Consider the following 25,153-nt stretch of genomic DNA (forward strand, 5'->3'; position numbering starts at 1 on the left):
ATATTGCAGAGTAATACAGTGTAGCTGCAACAGAGACTCTTAAAGGGACACTAACGGCAAATACTAAGTCGACGTGGACTGTTTAAATACCTTTCCAGAAACCTCGCAACGCTTGTTTTGTGCCAAGACTTGGTTTACGAGAAAATTGTATTGGAAGGGTCCGATTACCTTTTTCGAAATTGAAATTTCCCGCCACCCAACCGGGGGAGTGGTGACATTGCATACGCCATCACCGTACTTTCCTGCCGTCGGTGAGTAAAACGGCACCCGACAGACGGCGGCACCGAGCCAAGACAGAGTGGTGGATTCGCCGCTGCAGCTGCTTTTTGATAAAGTGGCATAGACCATTTGGGCGTCCCATGACATGACATGGAAGTTGAATTCTCTGCTACTTGCAATTTGTTAAACAGAGTTTCACAAGCCAGCAATACCAGCGCAGCACTGCGCGAGAATGAAACTGCTGAAATGCAAGTGCGGGCAGCGCAGAGTCGAGCGAAAACGAAAGCTGTTTACCGCCCGCACCGTTGTTAAGGGTAACTTTAATGAGCCCTTTTTTAAAAAAATGAAGCAGAACTGGATAAGTATAATTTTATTTCATCTTGTAATGCAATACGAGGATATTTTTTGCAAAGAGTAGTTGAGTGCTAGTGTCAGAATTTAACTGAGGAGTGCTTTCATCATCGGGCAAGTAGTTGAATGTCTCGGGGGAGTCTCTAGTCGTGTCCTGCATTTACTTCGATTTCTCAATTATTAAGGCTCTGTTCGCAATAATATTAACGTCTTAGAGATTCTCGAGCACTAACCTGTCACTTTAGCTTCGCTTGGTATTTGCCTTTAGTGTCCCTTTAAGAATACAATATCACAAGAAAGAAAAAGAAAAGTTGAGATGCTCCACATGAACAACTGTTAAGTGTAGGAGCCTTGGTTTGTTCGGCCTTAGATGTTCAGAAAGAAGAATGATGAGCGGCTGCTTCCACTTACTGTTCAGAATTCTTTGTTAGTCTGCACAGGGATTCCTCACATTCTTTACTGCGTTCCAAGAGCGCGGCAAAGTAATCTTGGCATAACATACAGGAAAAGCAATAGAAAGGGAAGATTGTTGATTCCTGCTGTCGAAGCTTGCTTTCCAGCAGAGGGGGGATATGAAGGCTGGGAAGTTTCGTCTTCCTCGAGTTTGTTTTCGTTTGCTATCTTTTCTTTGTTATTGTTCATTTTTTTCCTCCTCTCATCCTTTTGTTTGAACTTGGCTTGGCCGGCGAATATTACTTTGTTTTCGGTCCCTTTCCAACTTTGAATCCGCTCGGTGCCTCATTGCCCCTTGGTCCGTCCCATCCATCAAGTGCGTGCAAGAGGCCCTCACGCCTCCCATTGCTGGATCCATCGTCCTGCTGTGCAGGTGACTGATAAGTTTGGGGGATGGGGCACAAAGTCGGGTGGAAAAACAAACCTCTCTGTGCCGAGGGCAACCTGCCAGGAACAGTTTTTTTTTCTAAGTGAATGCCAGTACCTCTCTTGGAGTGGGCCCGGAAGTTTTGCTCTTTGTATAGTGGCTTGTCACTTGCCTTGCTGGCATGTGCACTCACCATGTGAAATTGTCCATGAGGCTCCATGATATGGGTATTAATAAAAAGCACGTGGTTTATGACAAGTTTGCCAGATGAAACTGATGAAGTGGAAAGTGTGCATAGAAAATAAATTATTCTTGGCATGCATGCATGCATGCCAGCCAAATTGAATAATTTGAGAGACCTGTCAAGACCTGCATGCTTTTGCAGGGTTTACATGCTTTGTGAAGATTTACAGCTGTAAATATGGCACTAAGTGAGAGATATACACAAGAGATGCAGATATGATGAGAAATAAGCCATTAAGTCAAGCTGCCACTTTTGTCAAGCAGTGCCACTTTTGAAGCATGTAACCTGATTGCGTGAAATGATCCTGAGACGCATACCTGAGGACCTGCACTGCTTGCTTTACGCCATGCATGATCTCTACAGAGTGCGGATGGCACCATTAAATTGCTAGTCAGGTGTGTTGTTCTAAGCCGTGTTACAATTCAGTTCTTTACTTCCCTTTGCCTTGATTTGATGGAACTGATGTTATCAAACTTATTTCATTTCACCTGTCATTCAGGTTTCCCTGAGGCTGGTGGAAACCCTGCTACCAACATGGTTGCCACTAGCTTAGCTTTCTTCTAGTTTCAGGGGTACTCGAAGAAGAGGAAAATGCTTGATTAATAATGCAAGAGATGCTATCTTTAGCAAGGTTTTGATTTTACACTAATATACCCCAAGTACATGAAAGAATACTCCAAGTAACCATTCACACCGTAGGTCATCTTTCATTCAGTGGCAATGTGTGCCTTTCCATTTGCGAGATTTACCGCATATAGACCAGAATTTTTAACTTTCATGCCCGCGTGTACAGCAGGTGCATATGATCTCAATGCCAGTCACCACCTGGTAGCACAGAAAGCAAGTGTTTATAAGGCCTATCAGTGTCAACCCAATTCCCTTCTGGCCTGACCAACATGCATCAAGAGCCTTACTCACTTAGTTCATTGAACTGCGGGGCTCAGCGATCTGTTGTTTGCCGCCTATTTCTAAAAGATGATAGTTTTCATTGTGCACATAGAGAAAACATGTGGTACTTTCTTCATTTCCTGTTCTTTGTGGCCTTTGTTTCTTTCATGCTACTCATTTACTTTCTGTGCGTGCATGCTTTTTTTCTTCGTTTTTGCCCTCCATGAATCGGTGAGTCATCCCTCATGCCTAATGAAATACAGTAGTGGTTTGTTTATGTACTTCCTTTATCAGTGAGCTATTTTTGCTATCATTTTCTTTTTAACACTTTTTGCTGATCTTGTTATTGGGGAGTCGAATCATCTGTTGTTAGATGCAAGGAAGGAGGTGGTGTGCTGTGGTCGAGTGTCGTGACCCTAGATAATGCGACCCGAGTTTAGGGGGAGAGGCAAGGACTTCATCACCTGACTGATATGACCGTCTGGTGGCTCAAGCAGTCTATTGAGTGTCTGCGAGTCCACGAAAAGAAAGAAAAAAGCCCTTATCTCACCTGCCATCTCTGTTTCTTCTTTTTTTCTTTATCTGCAGAAGGAGCTCAATGTCTCCAGACGAGGAAGGTGAGTGATCGACAGCGTAATGCTGTTTATCTCGTGACTTCTTTTCATTTTTCTGGCCTTTCCTCGAAAATCAGCAGTGCTCTTTCTTCCGCGTGGAGAGAGCTGCCCGTGTGCAGTAGTGCATGTCCTCTTGCTGTGGAAGCAGGCCTGCTTGCAAGCCAGCCATCTGGCGGTAAAGACAAGTGGGCCGCCCCGATAAGGGTTGTCAACGAAATTGCAAGGTTGGCAGTACTGCTGCCTCTGCTTCTGTTAAGAAAGTTACATGTAGCAGGCACTGCTAATTGCACTGTGCTCCAGAGCAATATTTCTGGCCTGGTTTTGCCAGCTAACTGGCCATTTGTGTATTACAGCTGCCCCGTAAAAGCCGCTTGTATGCAGAGGGGGTCCCTGGACATTGATGCGTTACGGGTGGCGCCATAAAAACTGTGCACATGCCAGGTGGTATTAAAACATCACGGGGGCCCTATAAAAATTGTGCATACTCAGGGTTGGTTGCGGAACCGTGGGCACAGCGTAGTTGGCCCCTGTAAAAGTTGTTCGTGCCGTTTGAGGCGTCTTCTGTCGAGGAAAACTAGGAGTCGACTGGCAGTATGTGTTGAAGAAGTTGGGGTATTCTGATCCCACTTGTTCCCAGTGAAGCCAAAAGGAACTTCAGCATTTATGACACGCCGAGCGGGATACCAGAAATAGAACAAGTGGCCTGCCGAACTCTATGCATTGCGCTGTTGTCCACCGTGATAGATTTGAAAGCCATCAAGTGGTTGTTTGTTAGGTTTGCAATGATAAAATGATCGCTGAGAGAATAAAAAAAAAAAAGCAGGGAAGAGGGAGAAGAGCTGTCACATAAAGGAGCACTGCACCTGAACTGCTCAATAGAGAAAAATGGCATTCCGAATAAAATAAATGAAATAAGTAATAGACATTGAAGTAGGAAGCACTACATATGTTCCAATAGCGCTGCAAGCATTAACCTCCATAACATATTCACTTCCAGCTTGTTAATATTATTGCCAGGTTTTGACTGGTGTCAGTAATTTGGCCTTTTTTACAAACTCCCAGTTTGTCTTTCCTAGGAACGACAATTTTGGCGATTGCAACCTTGTGAAGTAAATCAAACAATGAAGCCAAAAATAAAATGCATGTGGGAAACTGTCGTACATATAGCTCAAATGTATAAATAATAAGGAAAAGAGAAGTGAAAGTGGATGGAAATATAACCTGCTGTAGGTTGGAGCCAAACTTGCATCTTCTGCGATATGCATGTAGTGTTTTACCATTAAGTTAGTGTAGTGGCCGTCCTCTCATAAACTTTATCGGATACTTGTGTACAAAATTAGCCCAAAGAGTGCTAACCAACGGCATTCCACAGCCATTGTGGCAGAAGTGGAACGTCCATTCAATCGCAGGCATCACGTAGTATGTGGACTTAGCGCCGGCAAATGACAAATAAACCCTTGTATGCTACATCATGCCTTCAGGGTTGCCAAAGTCACCTGCTGTGGATGCTTAGTGGCTATGGTGTTGGGCTGCTAAGCACGAGGTCGCGGATCGAATCCCAGCCACGGTGGCCGCATTTCGATGGGGGCGAAATGCGAAAACACCCATGTACTTAAATTTAGGTGCACGTTAAAGAACCCCAGGTGGTCTAAATTTCCGGAGTCCCCCACTATGGCGTGTCTCATAATCAGAAAGTGGTTTTAGCACGTAAAACCCCATAATTTTTAGGGTTGCCAGAGTCGAGGCTCAAAAAAAGTACAGATAAAAAATAAATTTGAAGAACTAGGCAGGCTTCAAACAGTCGCTCTCAGAAGTCGCTTATGGTTGCCTTGCACCTTTTTTTTTCCTCTCTCACAAGGCTCGCAACAGCACATCTCGCGTCAATGGACGGCTCTCCTCTCAAAGCCCCAAGTGCAGCTCGTGTGTGTGTGTGTTTTTGTTTTTGTTTTTTTGCAGACCCACAGGGCTGCGTCACACCGTTTTGTTTCTGCTAGTCTGGTTTCTTAAGGTGTTCCACTTTTGGGCCATATTTCTTGTCAGAGTTAGCCTTGACACTGTGAACCTCTTCTTCCTGTCGTCTTAGCTAAGGGGGGGAAAACCCATATGTGTGCCTACTTTTAGTTGCAGTGCGTGCTAAAGAAATTCTGGGACTTGTATTCCTAGACTTCATTCCAAAAGAGAAGAAAGGAATTGCTAAAGTTTCTTGATAAGAAGAGCTGAGTGATTTGGCCTGAGGTGCATTTCTTCAGCCAGCTATTCTGTCATCGGAGCTGATGTTCCAGCTGACACCTATCAGCACTGTTGAAAATGAAGGGTTCACTACAGATTTACAGGATGTATTTCTCGAAGCTGGTTAGAGCTAGGCAGAATATTTCTGCTAAACTAGTATTAATTCATTACTGCTTGAGCTTAATTTCATGATTGGAACATGTGATCTAAAGAAATTAGGCTATGTTAAATTTTGCTTGCTAGCATCACTGTGAAGAACTTTAATAGGTATGTTACCATTAAAATAGATAACCCAGTATTTATTGATAAAAAGTGATGAAAAGTTATCCCATACAGGCAGAAAAAAAGAATTTGCGACAGATGCCTGTTTTTTGCACTGCAATTTATGATGAAAATTTTGCACTACGAAATCTTTTTCAGTGATGGCTTCTTTGTTGAGACTATACAATACAGTGAGATACTTGAGTGAAACCGCCTGTACAGTCCTAGAGGTAGAGTTGGCACGGTGAACATTACAAGCTCAAAATTGAAATGCATAATCAAGTAATTAACAATAATTTGCCACTTAACTTAATTACTTCACGGCAAATATTGCAATTTGCAAAATTATAGTTTATAAAACTGGTGTCACCCTGAAAATTAGTTCCAAGTGGATACGCCTTGCGTGCTCACCAGCTACAATTTGCCAATTGCAATATGTGCTGTAAAGAAAATAATGAAAAATAATTAGTGCATTTTTAATTTGTGAATCAAGCATTTCAATTTCTCATGCAAGCAATGTCCGTGACCCTGAGTATCCATCCAGCTCAATAACTACAATTATGCTATCTGCCACAGGCGATATTTAAAAAAATTCTGTATGATCTAAAAAAAACACCTGACACACTGCATTGCATATGACTGGCAGCTTTGTAGTTTCTGTAATTTGTCTGAATCCATTCTTACTGCTCATCACTTTATCGTCTAGGGTTGAGCTCAAGGCTCTGCTCAAGAGAGCTTCGGTGTTTCCGCCATGACATGGACGGTTTTCACTTTGCCGTTCGCAAATTTGGATCATTGCACTTTTTTTTATATCATGTATATTTCTTGCATATACTGTCCTGCGCTGCATTGTCTTTTCATGCTGCATCATACATATAACGAAAAAAAATGCCATAGCTTCAAGGCCAGGTATCTACATGTTAAAGATCACCTGCAGTAGTGTATTAGAACATCAGAGGAGTAGGGACACAACATTTTTAAATTGTCATTTATTTGTGGTAGATGGAAGTAGATGAAGGTAACAAGTGTCATAATGCCCTAAATCATTTATCATGGCTCTTGTTTCTACAAAACTGTCTTTATTTCGGCACAGATGGTGTAAGTGTGTCATGAGATCATGATACACAAGCTAGCTCTATGCGTACGATTGCTGCAACAGCCACACACAAGTGCAGCAAGAAGAAACGAGCATAGCACACTCATTCAATTAGCATTCATTCAACTTTAGCATCAAATTAAAATATCTAATATGTGTTTCATCACCTTCATACTTGCCAGTTGTCACTCTTTTGCATGTGAGAAACAAGTGGCAGTTTCTACAACCTTGACTATGTGTGTCAGTACTTCTTTTAAAACACCTTTGAGGCTCGGCTTTTCGACGAGTGGCCTGCGCTTTCCAAGCCACGCGCCACCGAGTTGACAGCTCCCACCGAGTCTCATAACTCTCTGAAACCGAAAGCAGTAGCGGGAGGCACTCGGGAGGTAGCTCTCTCACCCACGTCACGGCGCACAGAAAGAGAAGGGAAGTCTTTCCCGGTTGCTTTTTAAGGAGCCACCGTGCTGACCCAACTGCCAAATGTGGATTGGACAAGACCCACCGCATGCACGAGGGCTCTCGCAGAGAAAGGACGGATGAGAGAGGAGAGAGCTTGGAGAAGGGGGAGGGGGAATGGAGGGTTGCTGGAGCTAAATTTAGCAACCTCCTCGTCGGAGGCGGCAGGGCAAGTTGTGCGCACCTCTGCACACCTGACTCACCAGCCAGAAGCGGCCGTCTAGGCACTGCGTCTTTCTCTTGAACCTTGTTTTCTTTTCTTTACTTATTATTTGGAATGCTTAGGCACTCAAGGTCCTCCTCTCTTAGCCTCTGACAGATTTGCCATGGGTTCTGCAAGGAAATTAGGAAATGGTTTGCTCAACCTGGCTGTCATTTGCATCAGCTAGCTCTTTCACACTCGCATGCTCTTGTCAGGTTAACACACCTTCCATAGGGTGCGATCCATTTGTTCTAGGTAGCCAAATGCACCAGTGCATGCCATTAACTTGAGCCCTTGCCGACTCTTTTGTGTGATGGTCTGGTTACAGTGCAGCCATCTGCAAGCATTACCAGTAAGCCCATCGATGTTATAATTGTAGTTGAGTTCTCTCGGTACAGCTTGTCACTCTTTAGAAGTTTTCTTGTAATAGCTAGCTACAGGGTGATTTTAGAAGTTTGCTAGTGCCCATCCCTATAAAGGCATTAAACTATAAAGGTCATGTTTAGTAATGCCTGCTTAGAGTCAGTTTATCATGAGTAGCATCTGTAGCATCTGAGTAGCATCAATCTCATTGAGGTCATTTTGTAGAAAGACCAAGTTGGGCTTTCTTTAATAATTTACATAATTGACTTTTAATACCCAAGATTCACGAGTTAATTCACGAGTTCAAAAATTCATGAGTTAACTAGTCATTCACACCAGAGGATGGTCGTTGTGATGGAGAGTCATCTCATCATTGGCAGTTACGAGGTTAACATTCCAAGCAACACAGGGTCCATAAAGTAGCGGAAAACTCTATATAAAGTTTGAACACCTGGGGTTAGCAAATGAGGTTCTTTTCTTTAGCATCTTTGTCTTAAAATAGCACTGGTACAAATTTTTGACATTTTATAAAATTTACCATATGATTCTTGCACAGTATTAAGGTTGAGAGGCGGTTACAAGATATATTGATGACAAAGTCGGTTGCCAAAATGCCAGACCTGGCATCATCAACCCTATCGTGACATCATGACTTGGAGCAAAATTTTTTGATGTCACATGGCAATAAAGCTAATCATGATGAAGTTGCTGATAAAAAAAGAAATTGATGAGATTGCTGTGCTCGATTCTCATTGCGCTCATGCGTTGGTGCCGCAGCGATTGCAGGCACCAAGCGAGCCAACATATCATGGAATCATGCCACACCCACATGCACTGCGGTGGCTTACCAGCTATGGTGTTGTGCTAAGCATGAGGTCACGGGTTCAATTCCCAGCCATGGCCATCAGATTTCGATGCCGGTGAAATGCAGAAACACTCATGTGCTTGGACTTAGGTGCACATTAAAGAACTTTAGGTGGTCAAAATGAATCCAGTCTTGCCAACTGTGGCATGCCTCATCAGACTGTATGTAGTTTTGCACGTGTAAACTACCTGAATTTAAATAATTTTTTTTTACGCACTTGCATTTTGGGTGCCGGAACTGATTTGCAAAAAAGAGTATTACAATGAATTATTTAGGTTTTTCTTATGCTCACCAGTATTCTTTTTAAAGTGCAGAAGGCTTCGATTTTTATTTAACCCCAAAAATTAACCCTCAGAAATGTCAGCACTTCTTTAGGCCAAGTTTGTTGCAGTAGGTCATCACCAACTGGCCCAATGTATCATGCTAATACGTTCATATACAGAAGCATGCTTCTTCCAAACCACAGAGCAAGTTCTCAAAAGGCAGGCTTTGAGGAACTCTCTCAAGGCTGGGGGTGAAGCTGTTGAATGGGGTGTGATGAACGTAGGTCCAGAATGGAAACCAGACACGGCAACAGGGTGTGCGTGGCTTCCAAAAAGAGCTTGTGCACTCGTGAAGCCCGTGTGTGAGATACCATCCAGCTGCACACACTGCTGCACACCTACCTCTTTTTCGCTTTCCCAGAAGAGTAATGTTCAGCAGCTGGCACTTCTCACAGTTCTTGAAACCGTAGGTGTAGCTTTTATTTTCATTTTTTTTTTTTCTTCTTTTCTTTCCCCCACTGAACGCCAAGGTTCTAGTGTGCCGTGTGCTAAAGTCGACATTTGCCTATTTTTCAGAAGAAAAAAATTATATGGAGAACTAAATAAAAAAGATACTTCTTATGTTTGGTCTTGTTGTCTAGCTTTCCAAAAGCAAATTTAAGAAAACTTTATTGCACACAATATTTGCTTTCTTTTTTTTTTGTTAGCTTTTTGTTTATTTGTTTTTCCTGTTCAAGTGGTGAGCAGGAAACGTGAACGCGCACTTATACATGTCTGTTCAAGTGAAATTACACAATTAAGTTATAGTGGCTCCTTTAAGGTTCAGCACCAGCCATTGTATTTGCAGACCCGTTGGATGTGTCCACTCATTCTTAAACCTTTGTTGACGAGTGCTGCTTGCAGGCAACATGCAAAAAAATTTTTTTTTTTTTTTTCTTGCAGAGTTTTCTTATTGAGTACAAAGTTTCTGGCTAAATATCTTCAGTCAACGCTGAATGACAGGCAGCAAGCATTATTTGTTAGTTTAGAGCAGGAACACTGGACGAAGAAGAAGTTCGGCACGCAACTCACTGTCTTGTGAAAGCAAGGTCGGAGATGACAGGCCGATCCAGCATATCCAGCTGCAGTGGTGTAACATATGTGATGTAAAGCAAATGAAATTACACCTATGGTTCACATATGATGAGAGCTGTTTATACAAATTGAAAACTTCCACTTCCAGTTTCCTGCCTGCAGTTCTCCCCTATTGCTAAAAAAATTTCCGCTAGATATTTTTTTTCCTTTTGTTGATTATGGTTATTCTTGATGTGTTTTGCATATTTAGATAGAAAATAAAATTTTTTGCTGGGTATTTATATGTCTCTTCATTAAATGGTTAATAGTGCCCATTTATAGGTAGTTCATAGTTCCTTTGTAGACTTCAAGCCAGCAAAGAAAAAAAAATATATTATAATAATAAAAAGGAATCAACAATGCAAAAATATGTTGTTAGGTGTAGTTCAACGTTTTCACCTGCACAGGGAATTCAGGCCCCAGCTATTTCTGTAGCATGTGACACCCATCGGTTAAATGCCCTTGACCCACACTTTTTCACGCGTGTAAATGTATTATGTATGAGAAAAATGGTGACACTTAATAACCATTTCCCCATTGCATGATACAAGCACATTGAATGCCTGTCTTCATGACTGACAAAGTAGTGACGGAAGAGCGCGTTTCCATGGGAAGCGGCGTGTGTGGAATGTGCCCGTTTTGGATGGGTAACCGCGGCGCACGTCATGCAGAAACAGGTAGTGGTGCACGGAACAAAGGCAAGCGCGATTGCCGTCGCACCGTCGTGGACCCGTGAAGAGCTGTTGTTGATGACTGCCTCATGAATCAGAACACGCGCTTCGATTACCATGTGACCAAGTGTAGTGTAGATGACTGCTTCCACTCTAGCATGAACAGTATGGCTCACTGTTAAAGGGAACATCACCACCTAAACAGCAACAAAGCTGATATTTCTTGCCTTTATTTCTCTGCCTTTATTAGAAAAAAATGGCTGATATGATTGATTGTACCTACGCGTATACATAAAAAAAAAAAAAACTCTTTGGAACTTTATTCTGGATCGCGGCGATGATGAATGGTAGAGTACTGACTGCATACTTTGAACAGTGCACCAAAGTGCATGTGCATGGCGTGTTCCACATGCAGCAATTTCTTGCATGTTGGTCAAGACACATTACTAAAATATATGGGGGCTTCTAGCTGCTGCATCATGATTGGGTGATCGTGATCTAGAAATTTCGAAAGTCCATAGTGAGCTCTGCCAAATTTTAGGCTGTGCTGATAGTTCTGCACTGTACCTGCCAAGTACTTGCAAACTTTTTGGTTGCGCTAATTCTTGTGTAGCTCATCTGCCAAGGCTGAAGCTAGTTAAACTTCAGGAAAAATATGAGGCGAATTGGAATAGTTATTTTAAATTCGTGGTTGGAGATTAAAAAAGTGAGACAATACGGTACTGACCAAGTGCTAAACCAAATTGCACAATCATCTGCTTTTCTGAATGAAATAATAAGTAATGCCCAACTACAGTGATCTAGAAGGTAAGCATGTTATGTAGAACCACCATCAACTTTCTTTTGTCTGCCAAAGAATACAACACATGTTGCCGCGTGTGCCGTACAAAAGTTATTTCACCAGCGTTGTGGAGGTCTGAGCAACACGTGTTGTCTGCTATTACAGACAAAAGGTATTATTCTTTGAAATGCACTAATTAGAGCTGTTTTCTATTAAGTGCCCCATAAGGCGTGTTGCAGATTGTATGGAACAAAACACTTTATTTATTCTTTTTCTTAAATTTCAAGCAATGGGACAGGGGTTGATCAAAAGACAAAAAAAAAATAACATGCAAAAGTGCACCTGATTAAGGGTTTCGGAACTTCTTCAGCCAATTAATTTGCAGCCCGCAACTGCTTTTCCTTAAGCACAAGCATAGCACACAGTGCACGGTACGCACACAAAAGAAACTTAATTCGTAGCAACAAAGTACAGGTAATGCCACGTGACGAATGACTTGTAGAGCGCCGTGCCGAACAATAGGGGCAGCACGTATTGGCAGCCTCGATGAATAGGGCAGTGCCTCTGATCTGTGAACAGGTGCAGACGTGTGCTCGCGTTCCCGCAGTTCTTTCTCCTGCTCTTCCCGCCACCTTCTTCCATGTGAAGGAGCATGCACGTGGGAAAAAGTCTGCGTGTAGAAGTGGGGATATTGCTATTCTCGGTTTTTGGGCGGCCTACGTCGGCGTTGGGGAGAGCAAAATTTTCAGTAGTATGCAGCCAAAACTGAGCAGGCACGATCATGCGGGAGCGACGCTTCCCTTCGAGGCGTAGGAATCCAGAGATAACGGTGTCGCCAGCTTCGTCGCCATGGTAACTTATTTATTTTATATAATGATGGACTGCAAGCATTACGAGATAGGAAAAAAAGCTACTATTTTGCCATTGGAGTTGAAGCAAGGTACATCGAACATCCTGTCAAGAATGGTAGAGCCTTCAGAAAAGGGGTTGTCTGTACGGGAACAGTACTCACAAGGTTAAAATTAGCTGGAGTGCAATTTTTTTTTTTTTTGCTTGTTATTGCCAGGGAAGGACTGTGTGCATGTGTGTGTGTGTGTGTGTTGCTATATGCACGCATGCACGTGTAAAGCTCTCGAACTGCTGGTATCGTGGCCATTGTCAAACTTCACAGAAACTAAATTTAAGGAACCGGTGAGCAGAAATAATGGACCCAGATTTTGTGGCCTTTCACTATGATGTAGTTGTCGGAAAAAAAAATTTTTTTTCAACATGAAGTGACGGGTAGGGTTTGTTGATGGGCTTTTAGGGATAGTCGGTTACTTCATCAAGCAGTGGCATAAGGCTTTGTTGACGAGCTCTGGCATCTGTCACATTCCCACTGCAACGCTTTGCCCACTGAAGCGGTGAACTACTTTATGAACAGTTTAGCACATACATTCCCATGGCGTTTGTCTTTGTTGTGCTTTTAATTCTCAAGCAGCCATCTCAGCACATGTGAAATTTACAAGGCTTTTTTGAGCAACTGCTCTGACAGCCCAATGCCATCATTGATTTATGCAAGTGGAAGGACAAAGGCCTCACAACTTGCATTGCATTTGGATTTACACTGTGAACTGCATCATTTCCTGTTTCCAGGCTTCTAGCTGTGCTTTTAATTCATCTTCTTTTTCTAAATTGCTACTATGTTTTCTATATACGTACGATGTTATCTGTTTTTATGGAAAAGACTTAAGATGCCATGGGTTAGACAGGCATCACAATTCTGCCTAATTAGCTGGATTACTTGAAGGCAGTACTTGAAAGAAAAATTGCAGAGTGATGTTAGCTACTTAAAAACAATGAACTCCACAGTAGCGATAAGTTCTAACTGGGACATCAGTGCATTTTGCCACAAATTTCGAAGACATGTTTCCCAAAACGTGTGTAAGTGCAGTAGTTGAGGAGAACAAATGTTACATTATTACTGTGTAACTTCAGTTTCACAATTAATACTTGCACTCAAAAAGTGATGAATTACTCATTCAATTATTTAACTTTAGTTAGCTAATATCACACTGGAATTTGTCTTGCAAGTAGTGCCCATCTCTCCAAGTGGTCCAGTTAATGCAACAGAAATGCAATATCTGCCGCTGAAGACATTTAATAAGTCAGTTTTCATTGAAATAAGTAACCTGGTGTAGTTTGACTCTAATCTCACTCCAACATATGTTTTTTTTTTATTGCGAGCTCTTCTCCTGCAGTAACTAGTGACTCACTTGTGAATTGTTGAATTTGAACACCTTATGTACGGATCAACATTGCCAACGAGTCGTCATCCTTTGTGTTTCCTCTGTTCTCTTTTCGTGCAGTCGGTGCTCGTCGGCTCGCAAGAGCCTCATCTGCAATACTTCCCCAACCCTTCCCAGGTGCCATTCTCCCATTCCACAGAGTGAGTGCGCATGCTTGTCAAGTAATTAGGGCGACTAGGGCGTCATCAAGGTGATGCCACTTATCTGCCAGTTTTTCTTCCAAGAAATGCAGTGTCGAGCAGTGCATAGATAACGCAATTTGTTTGGATAAGGAACTAACCTTGGCAAAGATGTAAGCTAACACTGAAGGGGCCTTAAGCAGCCTTGTGTCATAAGTATAGTTGCCAGGGAAACATACGGATCAGCGACGCACCCTTCTCTTGCGCATTATGTGAAGGAAATGTATCCGCTATCTATAAAGTTTAGCTTCATCACTGCTTATCAGTACTCATCGGTACTGCACGTGACTGGCCTCCACAGGTCCTTTCGGTGATGTAGCAGTGCGTGATAATGTCTTGAAGCCCAACGTCACGGTGTCTCTTTATTTCTGCTTTTCTTTTTCTGTGGCAAGATAACAGCCTAAGAACAGTAATGAATTTAACGCCAAAAGCACAATCACAGAGAAGGGAGGACGTAAGCACAGGGCAAACGCTTTATGTAATCCCATCTCAGTGATCATGTTTTTGGTGCCAGATTCATTATTGTTCGACATGCACCGAATAACCCAACAGCAAGTACTGCACTTGCCTTAAATTCTCCTATCTAAATACATAAAGGACAGAGAAATTGTTTTACTCAGCATCGGCTGCACCCATCTTGATGCATTTTGCTGCATTAAAGAAAAAAAGAGAAAAGATATAATGACTCGGAGTTTACAGTTCTTCTAATCTGTAAGTAAAAAACATAATTGCAATTCTATACAATGCACCTATTGAGATATCTCAAGCGGACAAAATCTGTGTATTATGCATTCCTCTAAAGTATACTAGTAACTTGTGTGTAGGACTATCATAAAGCCCTCGTAAGCATGCGAACTATGTTATGTAAGTTTTAAACATGTATAGCAAATTTGTCTGCTTTAAATTCTCTAACATGATTTGGTTTGCAGAACCGCAATATCTGTTTTTGATGCAGTGTTATGGATTTGTAAACTTCGTGCTTAAATATTGTTTGAAACATGCCAGTTTTTGCCGGTTTTGTACGAGCAGTCAGGCCTGAAATAAATATTCTACTACGTACTGTGAATATAATTCAGTTCTCTTTCTCGAATGCAGCAAGGTTTATTCAAAATAATTGAGCATATATCTAACAAGACCATTTAGGCATTTTGGATGTAATATTGTTTTGGATGTAGGGTGAAGCTTCTTCCGAACCAACATGGCTATTATGCTGTCCGTTTTAAAGTTCCATAGCATCAGTGAAAATGCCTACTCAGTATACATTACAGTCATGCGGCAGACGGCATGGCCATGTAGCACTGTCATAGTCACGTCACATAGCAAACGTCATGGCGATATAGCAGATGTCACAACCACGGAGTGGTATTCGTTGGGGGGCCAGGAGTATTGGTGCCTGTGCTAGATAGAATACATGGTCAATAAATCTTTTGTGCCCAAACCCACCAGGCCTATTTAAGCCATATAGTTTGAATTGATTACCGACTTGAGAGTTAAATGTACAGCAGACCGCACTGTCCTGACGTTTGTCGGCTTGTCTTCCCTTGCAGGCAGCCCTCTGGACAGCCCCCGCAACATGTCCCCGAGTCAACACTTCGCATTCGCCCCCGTCAAAAAGTGAGTCCTTGTGGGTTTTTTTTTCTATTTCTTTTTTTTTTTTTGCCATCCATGTGGCTGCCTGTAGCGCATAGCCTTGAGACAAACAGCTGCTTTAGCCAATCCGGAACGTTCGGGAAAGCAGGAGGGTGTGTGCAGTGAGTGGCTTTACAGAGTGGGGAGACGGCACAGTTCCACTCCAGAGCCACCAACCTCTGCACACGGTGGGCCTGCATCTAGTTGCACAGCAGATAAGCACACAGGGACTCGTCTGAAGGAGAAAGACAGGAGATAATTTCATGTCCTGAAAGCAAGTGTCAAATTGAAATCTTTTCATTTATGTACAGTATGCTCCACTCTTAAAGGCAGTATTCTGCCATTTATTACAGCTGAGATATGTATTGAAGGCCCGTATAATCATTTTGATGCATAGATACCTGCCTTTATTCATTTATTTAAAGTCCTAACAGGCTCTGAGCTGGAGCATTGATGAGCGGGGTTAGAAAAGGTTAAACATAATGAAAAAGAGTGGAAGTCAACACTTTACATAAAACTTTGCAGTATAATATTGAGCGTTATACATGGTTACTTTTTCACAATGCAAAATGATTTGGCCAGACCTGGCCCTTGCACCATCAGACAGGCTTTTTCTTTGTTTTCTAAGTGCTTTATCGACCACTAAGACAGAGCCTGCTCCACTGCAACGAATGCTGTGGCCTAATCAGCTCAACCACTCGAAAGTCAAAGTAGCTCGTTGAGAGTGAGTGCTAGAAATTACCGTAAATTCCCGCCCATAACCACCACCTCTGTTTATGATGGACAGGTAAGATGTCTGGGGTTAACTGAAGTTCCTCAAGTCCGGTCATCACCTGCCACTGCCTGTTACATTTATCACAAGGAGAGGTGCAGTTCTGTTTGCTTGCGAGTATCTTGACCTTATCAGAGGGTCTGCCACATTTTGGGTGTTCTTTTTAAAGCTAAGCTCTCTTTGCGAACCCTTGTGGGTTTTCTGACCGTGTCTTGCTGAATAGATCAACCCAGCAAAGCACACATATAACGAAGCGGCTCATATAGCCATCTGTGCTGCCCCAGCAGTTGCACCTTTGACCTGCTCTGTTCTTAACGTAATTATGCCATGAAACAACAACAACGCCTAAATGTCCTTGCTGCAACAAATGTGTGCCTTCAAGCACGCAATTCCTTTATTAAAGCAAAGCTTTCTTTCCCTTCCTCCCTGATGTTTGGTTCATCTGCTTGGTTGTTTTTTTGCCAAGTGGGCTTATCTTGGAGATGGTGTAATCAAAACTATTCCGGAGACACTGATTTTGTGGTTCCGCAAGTCATGTAGGTCATGTGTTAAGGTACCCAAGCCTTGCTGTACTGCCAAACTGGCACATACATTTTCGCATGTCTACCAACTCTCCTGATTTGTCCAGGAGACACCAATTCTCCCTATTGTACCGACACTGTCATAAACCTCCTTAAATACTGCTCCAACCTCACCGCGAAAATGCGTCCTGCGGCGCAGCCGTATCGCAATTGCCATTATTTGGTAGGCACCTAGCCAAAGTCAGATTTAAATCCAAGCCATTTGTGTGTTGGAAATGTAGGTCAAACTCGGTTTGCTTCAGATCGAGATATGTGTTAAGGAGTGCGCATTAGGCAAAGGTCTAACACCCGTTGCATCACAGCTGATTACCTTAATTTAGCTTCTCTGCTATACAGTGCTATTTTGTGGTGAAGCATATCAAGAACAGAAAGGGCCACTGTCACGAAACGTGGTACACATTTGTGAATTTTACACGGACGCATGCACCACCTCTAGTTGCAGTGCAAGCATCGAGACGTCTAACAGCTGTACCGGCAGCACTTCAGATCTGTTTCTGACATTGCAGTGGCCTAGAAAAAGGAACTGAATTTTTTTTTCTTTTGTCATCCCCGCGGTGATTCTCCTGAATTTCGACGTCACCATGTTGTCAGGTATGTATTTGTTATGCTGCAAAACTTGGAGCAGGATATGTACAGTTGAATTGTCTACCACTAAGCCAAATGACACAAAACTTCACCTTCTATTCAATAGGAAAGTTGGTGTTGACCTCAAGCTAAAGATCCCTCTTAAGTGTACTCTAAGAAACCCCAGGTGGTAGGAATATTCAGCCATCCACTATGGTGCCACTCCATAGCACAAGCATTCCCTTGAGACACTAAAAGCTGTCCGATTTTTGGAAGCGGTATCAGCATAATCCATCCACTGATCCCTCTCTGAAGTCTCATATGTATGTGTTCAAGCATTCTCGCTGTCCATGTAACACCACACTATAGTTCATCATTGCTGCTCAGCCACTGTGGTGGCCCCTATTTGTAACTCTTAGCTGTTAAAGAACTTCAATTTTTTAAAGCGGGGAGATCAAGATTGGGTGCAGCATGTTTTCATGAGAGGTGCTTCTTCTAACTCCTTGGCTCGTAATCAACCAAACTGCAAGTTAAACAAAAGCTTTTCAATCCAGTATGGTGTGTTTCTGGGCATTTCAGTGAGGCTGAGATGCAAAAACAGTCGTGTACTCGGATTTAAGTACACCTTAAAGAATGCCAGGTGGTCAGTTTATTCAAGGGCCTCCACTATGGCATGCCTCATATTCAGGTCATGGTTTTGGCGCATCAAAGCCGAGAATTAATTTAATTTAGCTTATTTCTTAGGCCACATGGAGCTAAAGCTGGTTCCAGGAAGAAGGTGACACTGTATTGAAACACGGTTGACATGCACTCTCAGCAGTTGTGGCTGCAACCCACTCGAAGCTCGGTGCACACTCCAGAGGTGGGAGATATGCAACGCACAGCACGTGGCTTATCTTGAGAGCGAGAACCTTGCTTGCCCCGCACTGGGTGCGCTTGCGAGCACGAGGTCTCAACGGTGTTCAGCGCTGCTCTCGAGATGCCTTGTTTGCAGCAGCTTTTTTTTATTTTTAGGGCTTTATTGCTGCTCTTTTCTGTAGAGCTCCGAACATTTGCATGCATTCGCGATATCTCCTGAACTCCTTCTGTCATATCTCTCTGCTGTAGTTCCCTGATATTTAAGTGGGAAAAAAGATGTTGAGTGGGCACGTGTCGGTGTGCGTAAAAGTTACTGAATGGCCTGCGACTAGCCCTTTAAGAGGAAGCTCTAGCGTGGGGCCGACTCTGACTTACGCATTTCTCCCCTTCAGTTATCGATGAATTTTTTTTCTTAAAAATTTAGTTCCACAGATTAAGACTTGAATTCTTGTGTTAGTTCTGTTGCATTCACAAAAATCCAAGGACATCTAATTACTTCTAATGAGTGGTGAATGTGAAAGCAGTAATGTCCAATTGAACGCCGCTGAGCAGTCCTTAGAGCTATGGACTCTTCACGGGCAAGTGAGTGCATTGAGACGCTTGTTGCGTTTTTGTTTGGCCTTGCCGAAGTGCAATTAGAATGCAGGCAAGAGGTTGTTTGGACAAGGAACGCGTGGACAACACAAGTTTCCGAGAGCGAAGTTGATTTGGCATTGCGGTGGTGCCCTCTCCTCTCACGCAACACCTAGCGTGCTACTGCAACAGCAGGTGTACCCTTTTGAATGCTCTGCTCCGTCGAGGCGTGCTTGTGACGTGGCGTTGCAGCCATAGGGAATTTAGGTGCCATTTCGCTTCTACAGATGCAGGACCTTTTTCACTCAATCAGCCATTTGATGCTTTCGCATCAATATGGGCTTCCACGCATGTGCTCTCGAAATACTTATGGTGCGGTAACCACATTGACTGCTTTGCAAGAAACTTTGCTTGTAAAACAGTGAGCCACGTTAGAAATTGCAGAAGTGGACATCATGGCTGTCAAAAACAGGAAAAGAAATCCTACTACATGTTGACATACTGTCGTTATAGCAGACATTTATACGTTGTACATTTTTTCTCCATCACGCTTGGCATTTTGGAGCAATGTTTTATTCACAACTGTTTTAACATGTATCCAAACCATTTTAAATGTAATTATTTTCATTAGTTCTTTCAATTTTGAGCCGTTATCTTGGTAAGTACAATTGTGCATGCAGCACTCAAAGGGGTTATGTTCATTTCAGACACAGAAATGTTGTTCTTAGGTCAATGATGAAACTTCACATGTCACAGTGATGCAACACCTACTTCAGATAGGGCCCAGAGGGCGGCTGCCCAAGCCAAACACTCAGCCACTTGCCAGTGCAATCGTAGGCTGAAAAAGGAAATGCGCCAGCTCTGTTTCTTCTGTAAACAAACATTCTGGCCACAGAACTCCGTCTGCACAACTCTCGCTGGCAGGTCTGCAGCAGATACTGCACTAAGAACAGGATTTGCAAAACCTTTGCCGATGTGTGTAAATCCAAGCAACTTGTACGTCAAAGGCAGTGAAGCTGTACAAGCTGTACCTTTATACCCACCATTGTCACACATTTTGTTAGTCCCATGGGTCTGGTTTGCTGCTGCCTGAAATCCACCCGACACATCGCAAATTCTTTTCTGCATTCGGTGCGTTTCGTTCAATATACCCGAGTTTTGTCAAATGCTTCACTATACATGAACTTGATGTGGCAAATGCTTATCAAGGTAAGGTGTAGATGTGCCTCGTAATCGTGTTTCTGGACACCACAACATGCCCTTGTTCTTGTTCTCTTTGCAGGGCGGACGGCCGGCGATGGTCAGTCGCGTCACTGCCGTCATCGGGCTATGGGACCAACACACCCGGAAGCTCCAACGTATCTGTGAGTGATGTCCCTTACCACTGTTAATGTTAATGCACATTGCTGCAGGAGTCAAACCTCTCTATGCTACGAGCTCATTTGTTGGGGCATTTGCTAACAATGCAATTGCCAGCATTCTCCAGTGGAATTCTGCAGGAAGTCATTGCAGAAATGTCTAGGTTGAATTTTCGTTGATCTTTGTTTTGTCACATGCACTTATGCAAATATGCTCATGTACTTGAATTTGAATGCACATAAGAACCTGAGGAACTTAAAGTTTGATCCAAAATTCTCTACTAAGGTGCCCTTCGTTGCCCACTGCAAGGTTTTGGAACACGAAACCCCATCAGTAACAGCAACCAATCCTTGACTATACATTGACACAAGAACTTAGCAGAAGATGTCTATTTGCAGTTTCGTTATTTAGCTGACCGGTTGTAACTTAATATTTTCCTTAATTAGTGTGGCTGTTGTCTGCGATGCCCACAACAAACAGTGTTGAAGAGCATTAACGCAGTCATAGGCATAAATGCATGATGGGAATCGGTGGAGCTTCCCGTGAGGCCATTAGCAGTGTCGTGCTAAATACTCTGGCCCTCATTGGCAGGAGCTAAGTAGCATTACGTTCGGTAAGTCCTTGGGTGGGAGACCATCTTGGAAAATGGTCCACTGACGGATTCTTTTTCTGCTACAGACCATCTCGAGCGTATAGCTTGAATGAAATGGTTACACTGTCAATGGCAACCACTTACAGGCCACTTGTCGGAATTTCATGACATATTGAATCTGAGCTCCTAGATCCTAATGGGATGCTTAAGCAAGAGAAATCCTGATTTTGACATTGTGCAGTCATTCAATAAAATTATGTTGGCATGCTGCCAGCTCTGATTCATAAAACAATGCTCTGCAGACTGCGATTCCAACAACACTGAACACTCCGAGAAGCTCTCATGAACTTATCGATTCAGGTGCACAAATGGCAGTCATCACCACCTTTGGAATGCTGTTTTGCAGGCTGCCATAAGGTGCTGGGTGGTTCAACTGCCGCTGAAAGAGAGAGTTTGTACAGTGGAAAGATGTGCGAACACGAAGGCATTCTTTTGTGCAAAACACCCATTTTAGTTTTTCTTAGCGAGCCCACACATTTCACTCGCAGGTGGCAAATGGTATGACTACTAATTTTAGATCTTCTAAATTAGCATAGAAGCATTCCTTACTCCTAACTGGAACTCTGATGTTTTTCTTCGAAGAAAGAATCCTAACCACATTCTTACCTATACCTAACCTTACCTATTCCTGTACCTAACCTGTACCTAACCTAACCTTACCTATACTTAACCTAACCTACACCTATACCTAACCTATACTTGTAGCACAACAGCAACTCAAACAACTACAGCAACTCTTCGTGCTTTCCTCTCAGTCCCAGTGCTCCAGCCAGGAGAAGCTGCACCTGCTGCCCTATCAGCCAACGCCGGATGAGCCGGCGGGCACTCCGGTTGGTGGTGGCCATCCGCCGCACTACTTTCCGCCGCACCAGCACCACCAGCAGTACCACCACCCGTTCACGCACCACATCCACCACCACGTCCACCAGTCGCGGCACTTCTCCAGCAACGAGAGCAACCCGGGCCTCGAGGACGATGGCCACCAGCAGCATGGCGGGGCCTCCACCTCGTCTGGAGCGCACGCCGCGGCCACGACGACGTCGTCGGGCTCTGCGTCGCCCATCATCAGGCCGCGGTCGCGTAGCCTCAGGTATGTCCTCAGGATCGACGTTGGTGCTAAAATTGTTGTAATGCTCTTATTTATTTTGATTACAACCACCAGCCTTGCCTACTTTCATGTGCAGTGGAAGGGTTGAAGAAATGGGAGTACGGTGATGGGAAGTGCCGTCAGAAGTAGTTGATGAAGTCTCCCTCCGATATAACATTCAACAGAGAGACTAATAATGTTTTGCTGTGTCCTCCGCCCAGCGACGTCCACGTGTTGATAGTATTGGGGCAAATTGTAAGTAGAAAGTAGAAGTGTGCGTAGGGGCAGTTCCACCGGAGCTCTGCATCCACAGAGCAGTGCCATATGATGTCGATAACGTCAGCACATAGAGCGAATCTGTTTACGACAATCTCATTGTCCGTTGTGTGTCTCACTCATTGTTTGCTGTCACAGTGGCCTCTTCTATGGTGTTGAAAGGTTCGAAATATAGCCTGTATAAGGGGTCTCCTTGGTTCATGGTTTTATAAAACCCCACAAGTTTTCAAAAATGGTTGAAGGGCTCCCGCACCATTATACGAGTTTGCTGTTTCAATCCAGCTTTACTTAGAATGGGAAAGTTAGGCTGATAGTGAAGATCACATAGTTATGACTAGAGACTGACATGAGCATTTTATAATAGTTTGCATAAAATACATAAAGTTAAAAGGAACTGTAGCTGCACTGCCCTGACGTGCAAAAACAAGCAAGATGCCATAGCTATGTAATTAACCCTGAGAAAGAGGATTGCTGTGGTAAGCAATTAATAATGTAGACAAAACACAGTCACTGATGTTTGAGAGCCAAACAAGTCATACAGTTACACATGAATAAGTGAATCTAGGTCAGTGAACTTTGTTGTATGGTGATCATAAGCCGGCACAGATAATGATTCACTGGAAATAATGGTTGGGCAGCATTGAATGAATCATTGACTGCAAAGTAGAGCCAACTTACAAGAATAAAACTTGGAATAAACACACATCAAAATGACTGACATTGTCTACTACACTCTCGTATCTTGAAGCACACTATGTGCTTAATCAGGGACTGCTAGCTTAATTGGAGCTGCTTGCCCAGTTTGTTTGTGACACAATCTAACATATGGGTAGTACACTGAACCTTTGTAACATCATCTTGACACAATTGTATGTACTATAATTATAACGATCGTTTTTTTTTTTTACTTTTTTACTTTTGGCATCATTAAGGCTATGTCGTGAACATTGCAGTGGACACAGCCTTATGATGGATCTCACTTGTACGCTATAGTATTTTCCTATTTTGCAAGAAGGCATGCTTGAATTGACTCATTGGTGGAGAGGTTGAGCGAGGTTAATAACCTACAGTCTGTGACTCTCTCTTTTTGCTGGCTGATGCCCTCTTTCCTCCAGTAGTCCCATGCGGTCACCCGGGATTGACAACGAGATTGTCCTTATGAACAGTGTCTACAAGGAACGCTTCCCAAAGGTGAGTGTGACTGTGACTTATGTGTCTGTCTTCATCCACCATCGTTTTATGAGTGTTTGGAGCCACACTAGTGGCTTTTCTCATTTATTTATATGCACATAGAAAGTGAAAGCCAAGCAATGAGAAATGTAACAAAATTATATTCATAACTTTAAGAGATAGTGGGATGTCATTATGGATCAGACAGTGACCGCAGATAGCACTCACATTTTAGTTCAGATTCAGAGGAAGTAGACTTAAACAAGTTAAGCAAGCCATATGATCTGTAGAGTAGATGACCAATGGGCTATTGGACTTAATATAATGGGTGCCAAGGAAAATGAAGCACAATCGACCTAGGCAGATGATTCGGTGGAGCTCACTGAGTACTGCAAAATGCAACAGTAAAGATCAGCACCGAAAAAGCTGTGCGACAGGTGCCTAATTAAATCGAACATTTAAATTGGGAAGTTTGTGGGCATAGCATGGAGTCAGCTGGCACAAGACAGGGATAACGCGAGAGCCTCCTGGAAAATGCCTTCATCCTGTCCTTAACAGCAAAGGAAGCAGAGCCAATGTTAGTCTAATGGCGGGTCATATTGACACTATATTGACCCACAGTGGTCATATACCCAGCATACATTGGCCATGCTATGAAGTGTTTACCATAAAAACCTTTGTTTAGTATGGACCCGAATATAATACGAAGTGATATTTGGGGACAGCAAAAAATCACACAAAAAGCTTGAATTGGCGTATACATGAGTGGAGAAAATTTTTTTTAAAAGCGAAATATAATGTGAACGAAACATGCAAGACAACAGAAGTGACAATACCAGTACTGAAAGCGCATGGCAAAATTATTCTATTGTTGATGATTTTTTATATATTTTTTTTAAAGCAGCTTAATATTGCTTTCATGGTCCCAATATTGTGTGATAATGCTAGCTCTGACAAGGCGGGCATCACGAAGACTGTGTGGGTGTGCAGTACTGAAGCAGCCATGATAAGAAAACTGAAACAGTAGATTTGGGCTTAACATTGTTTGTTTCTGCATATAATACAAAGCACAAATTTGACATGCTTTAATTTGGAAAAAAATGAACCTTGTATCATATGCAGGTTTTACAAGGTACTTGGTGCAGCGGACTTAAATTGACTAATGATGATATGGTAATGCAGGGCCATACATTACGTAAGTCTTACACCTACTGGAATGGCCCAGTGGCTATGGCATCGTGCTACCCAGCATGAGGTTGTAGGCTCGATTCCATGCCGCCACACTCTGACGGACATGAATACAGGGATGTTTGTGTATTATGCATAGTGCGCAATAAAGAACTCAAGGTGGTAACAATTAATCTCGAACCTTCCACTGCAACGCTACTTATAACCCTTTGTTTCACTTGAGGATGTTAAACACTACAGCAATTTAATTTTATTTTCCATTTGCCTTGCATTGACCATGCTTCCAGTGATACTTGGGGCAGTGGGCCTACTCTTGTATTTTAGAATATTCCTTCGCTCAACGCTCCCCTTCGACTCAAGAAAGTAGGCGGTAGCGCCGCCGCTCGACAGAAGTGGTCAGTGTGCTTCATTGACACTCCAAAGCAATTCTTGAGAAGCGTAGCGGCGTCGTTTGCAGTCCAATGGCAGTGCCATGCTCGGCCCGGGGAAGTGGAGGAGGAGCTTCAGGTCGAGGACGGTTTGGAAAAACGGGGGGTTAGTC

The 25,153-nt window shown here is 43.0% G+C and overlaps 1 protein-coding gene across 5 annotated transcripts in view; it reads left to right on the forward strand.

The window, feature by feature from the left end:
• Positions 1-25,153, forward strand: part of LOC126539214 (microtubule-associated serine/threonine-protein kinase 3-like) — a 293,806-nt gene that overhangs the window by 238,253 nt on the left and 30,400 nt on the right. For 4 of the 5 annotated variants that reach the window (XM_055075266.2, XM_050185964.3, XM_050185966.3 and 1 more), the window contains 6 exons: positions 3,111-3,139; positions 13,785-13,864; positions 15,451-15,517; positions 20,163-20,244; positions 21,647-21,981; positions 23,370-23,445. In XM_055075266.2, coding sequence (XP_054931241.1) covers positions 3,111-3,139; positions 13,785-13,864; positions 15,451-15,517; positions 20,163-20,244; positions 21,647-21,981; positions 23,370-23,445 — 669 coding nt within the window. The remainder of the gene's footprint in view (positions 1-3,110; positions 3,140-13,784; positions 13,865-15,450; positions 15,518-20,162; positions 20,245-21,646; positions 21,982-23,369; positions 23,446-25,153) is intronic. The other variant, XM_050185965.3, reaches the window with a different exon arrangement.

The sequence above is a fragment of the Dermacentor andersoni genome, chromosome 11 (assembly GCF_023375885.2).
Source record: "Dermacentor andersoni chromosome 11, qqDerAnde1_hic_scaffold, whole genome shotgun sequence".
Classification (NCBI taxonomy): domain Eukaryota; kingdom Metazoa; phylum Arthropoda; class Arachnida; order Ixodida; family Ixodidae; genus Dermacentor; species Dermacentor andersoni.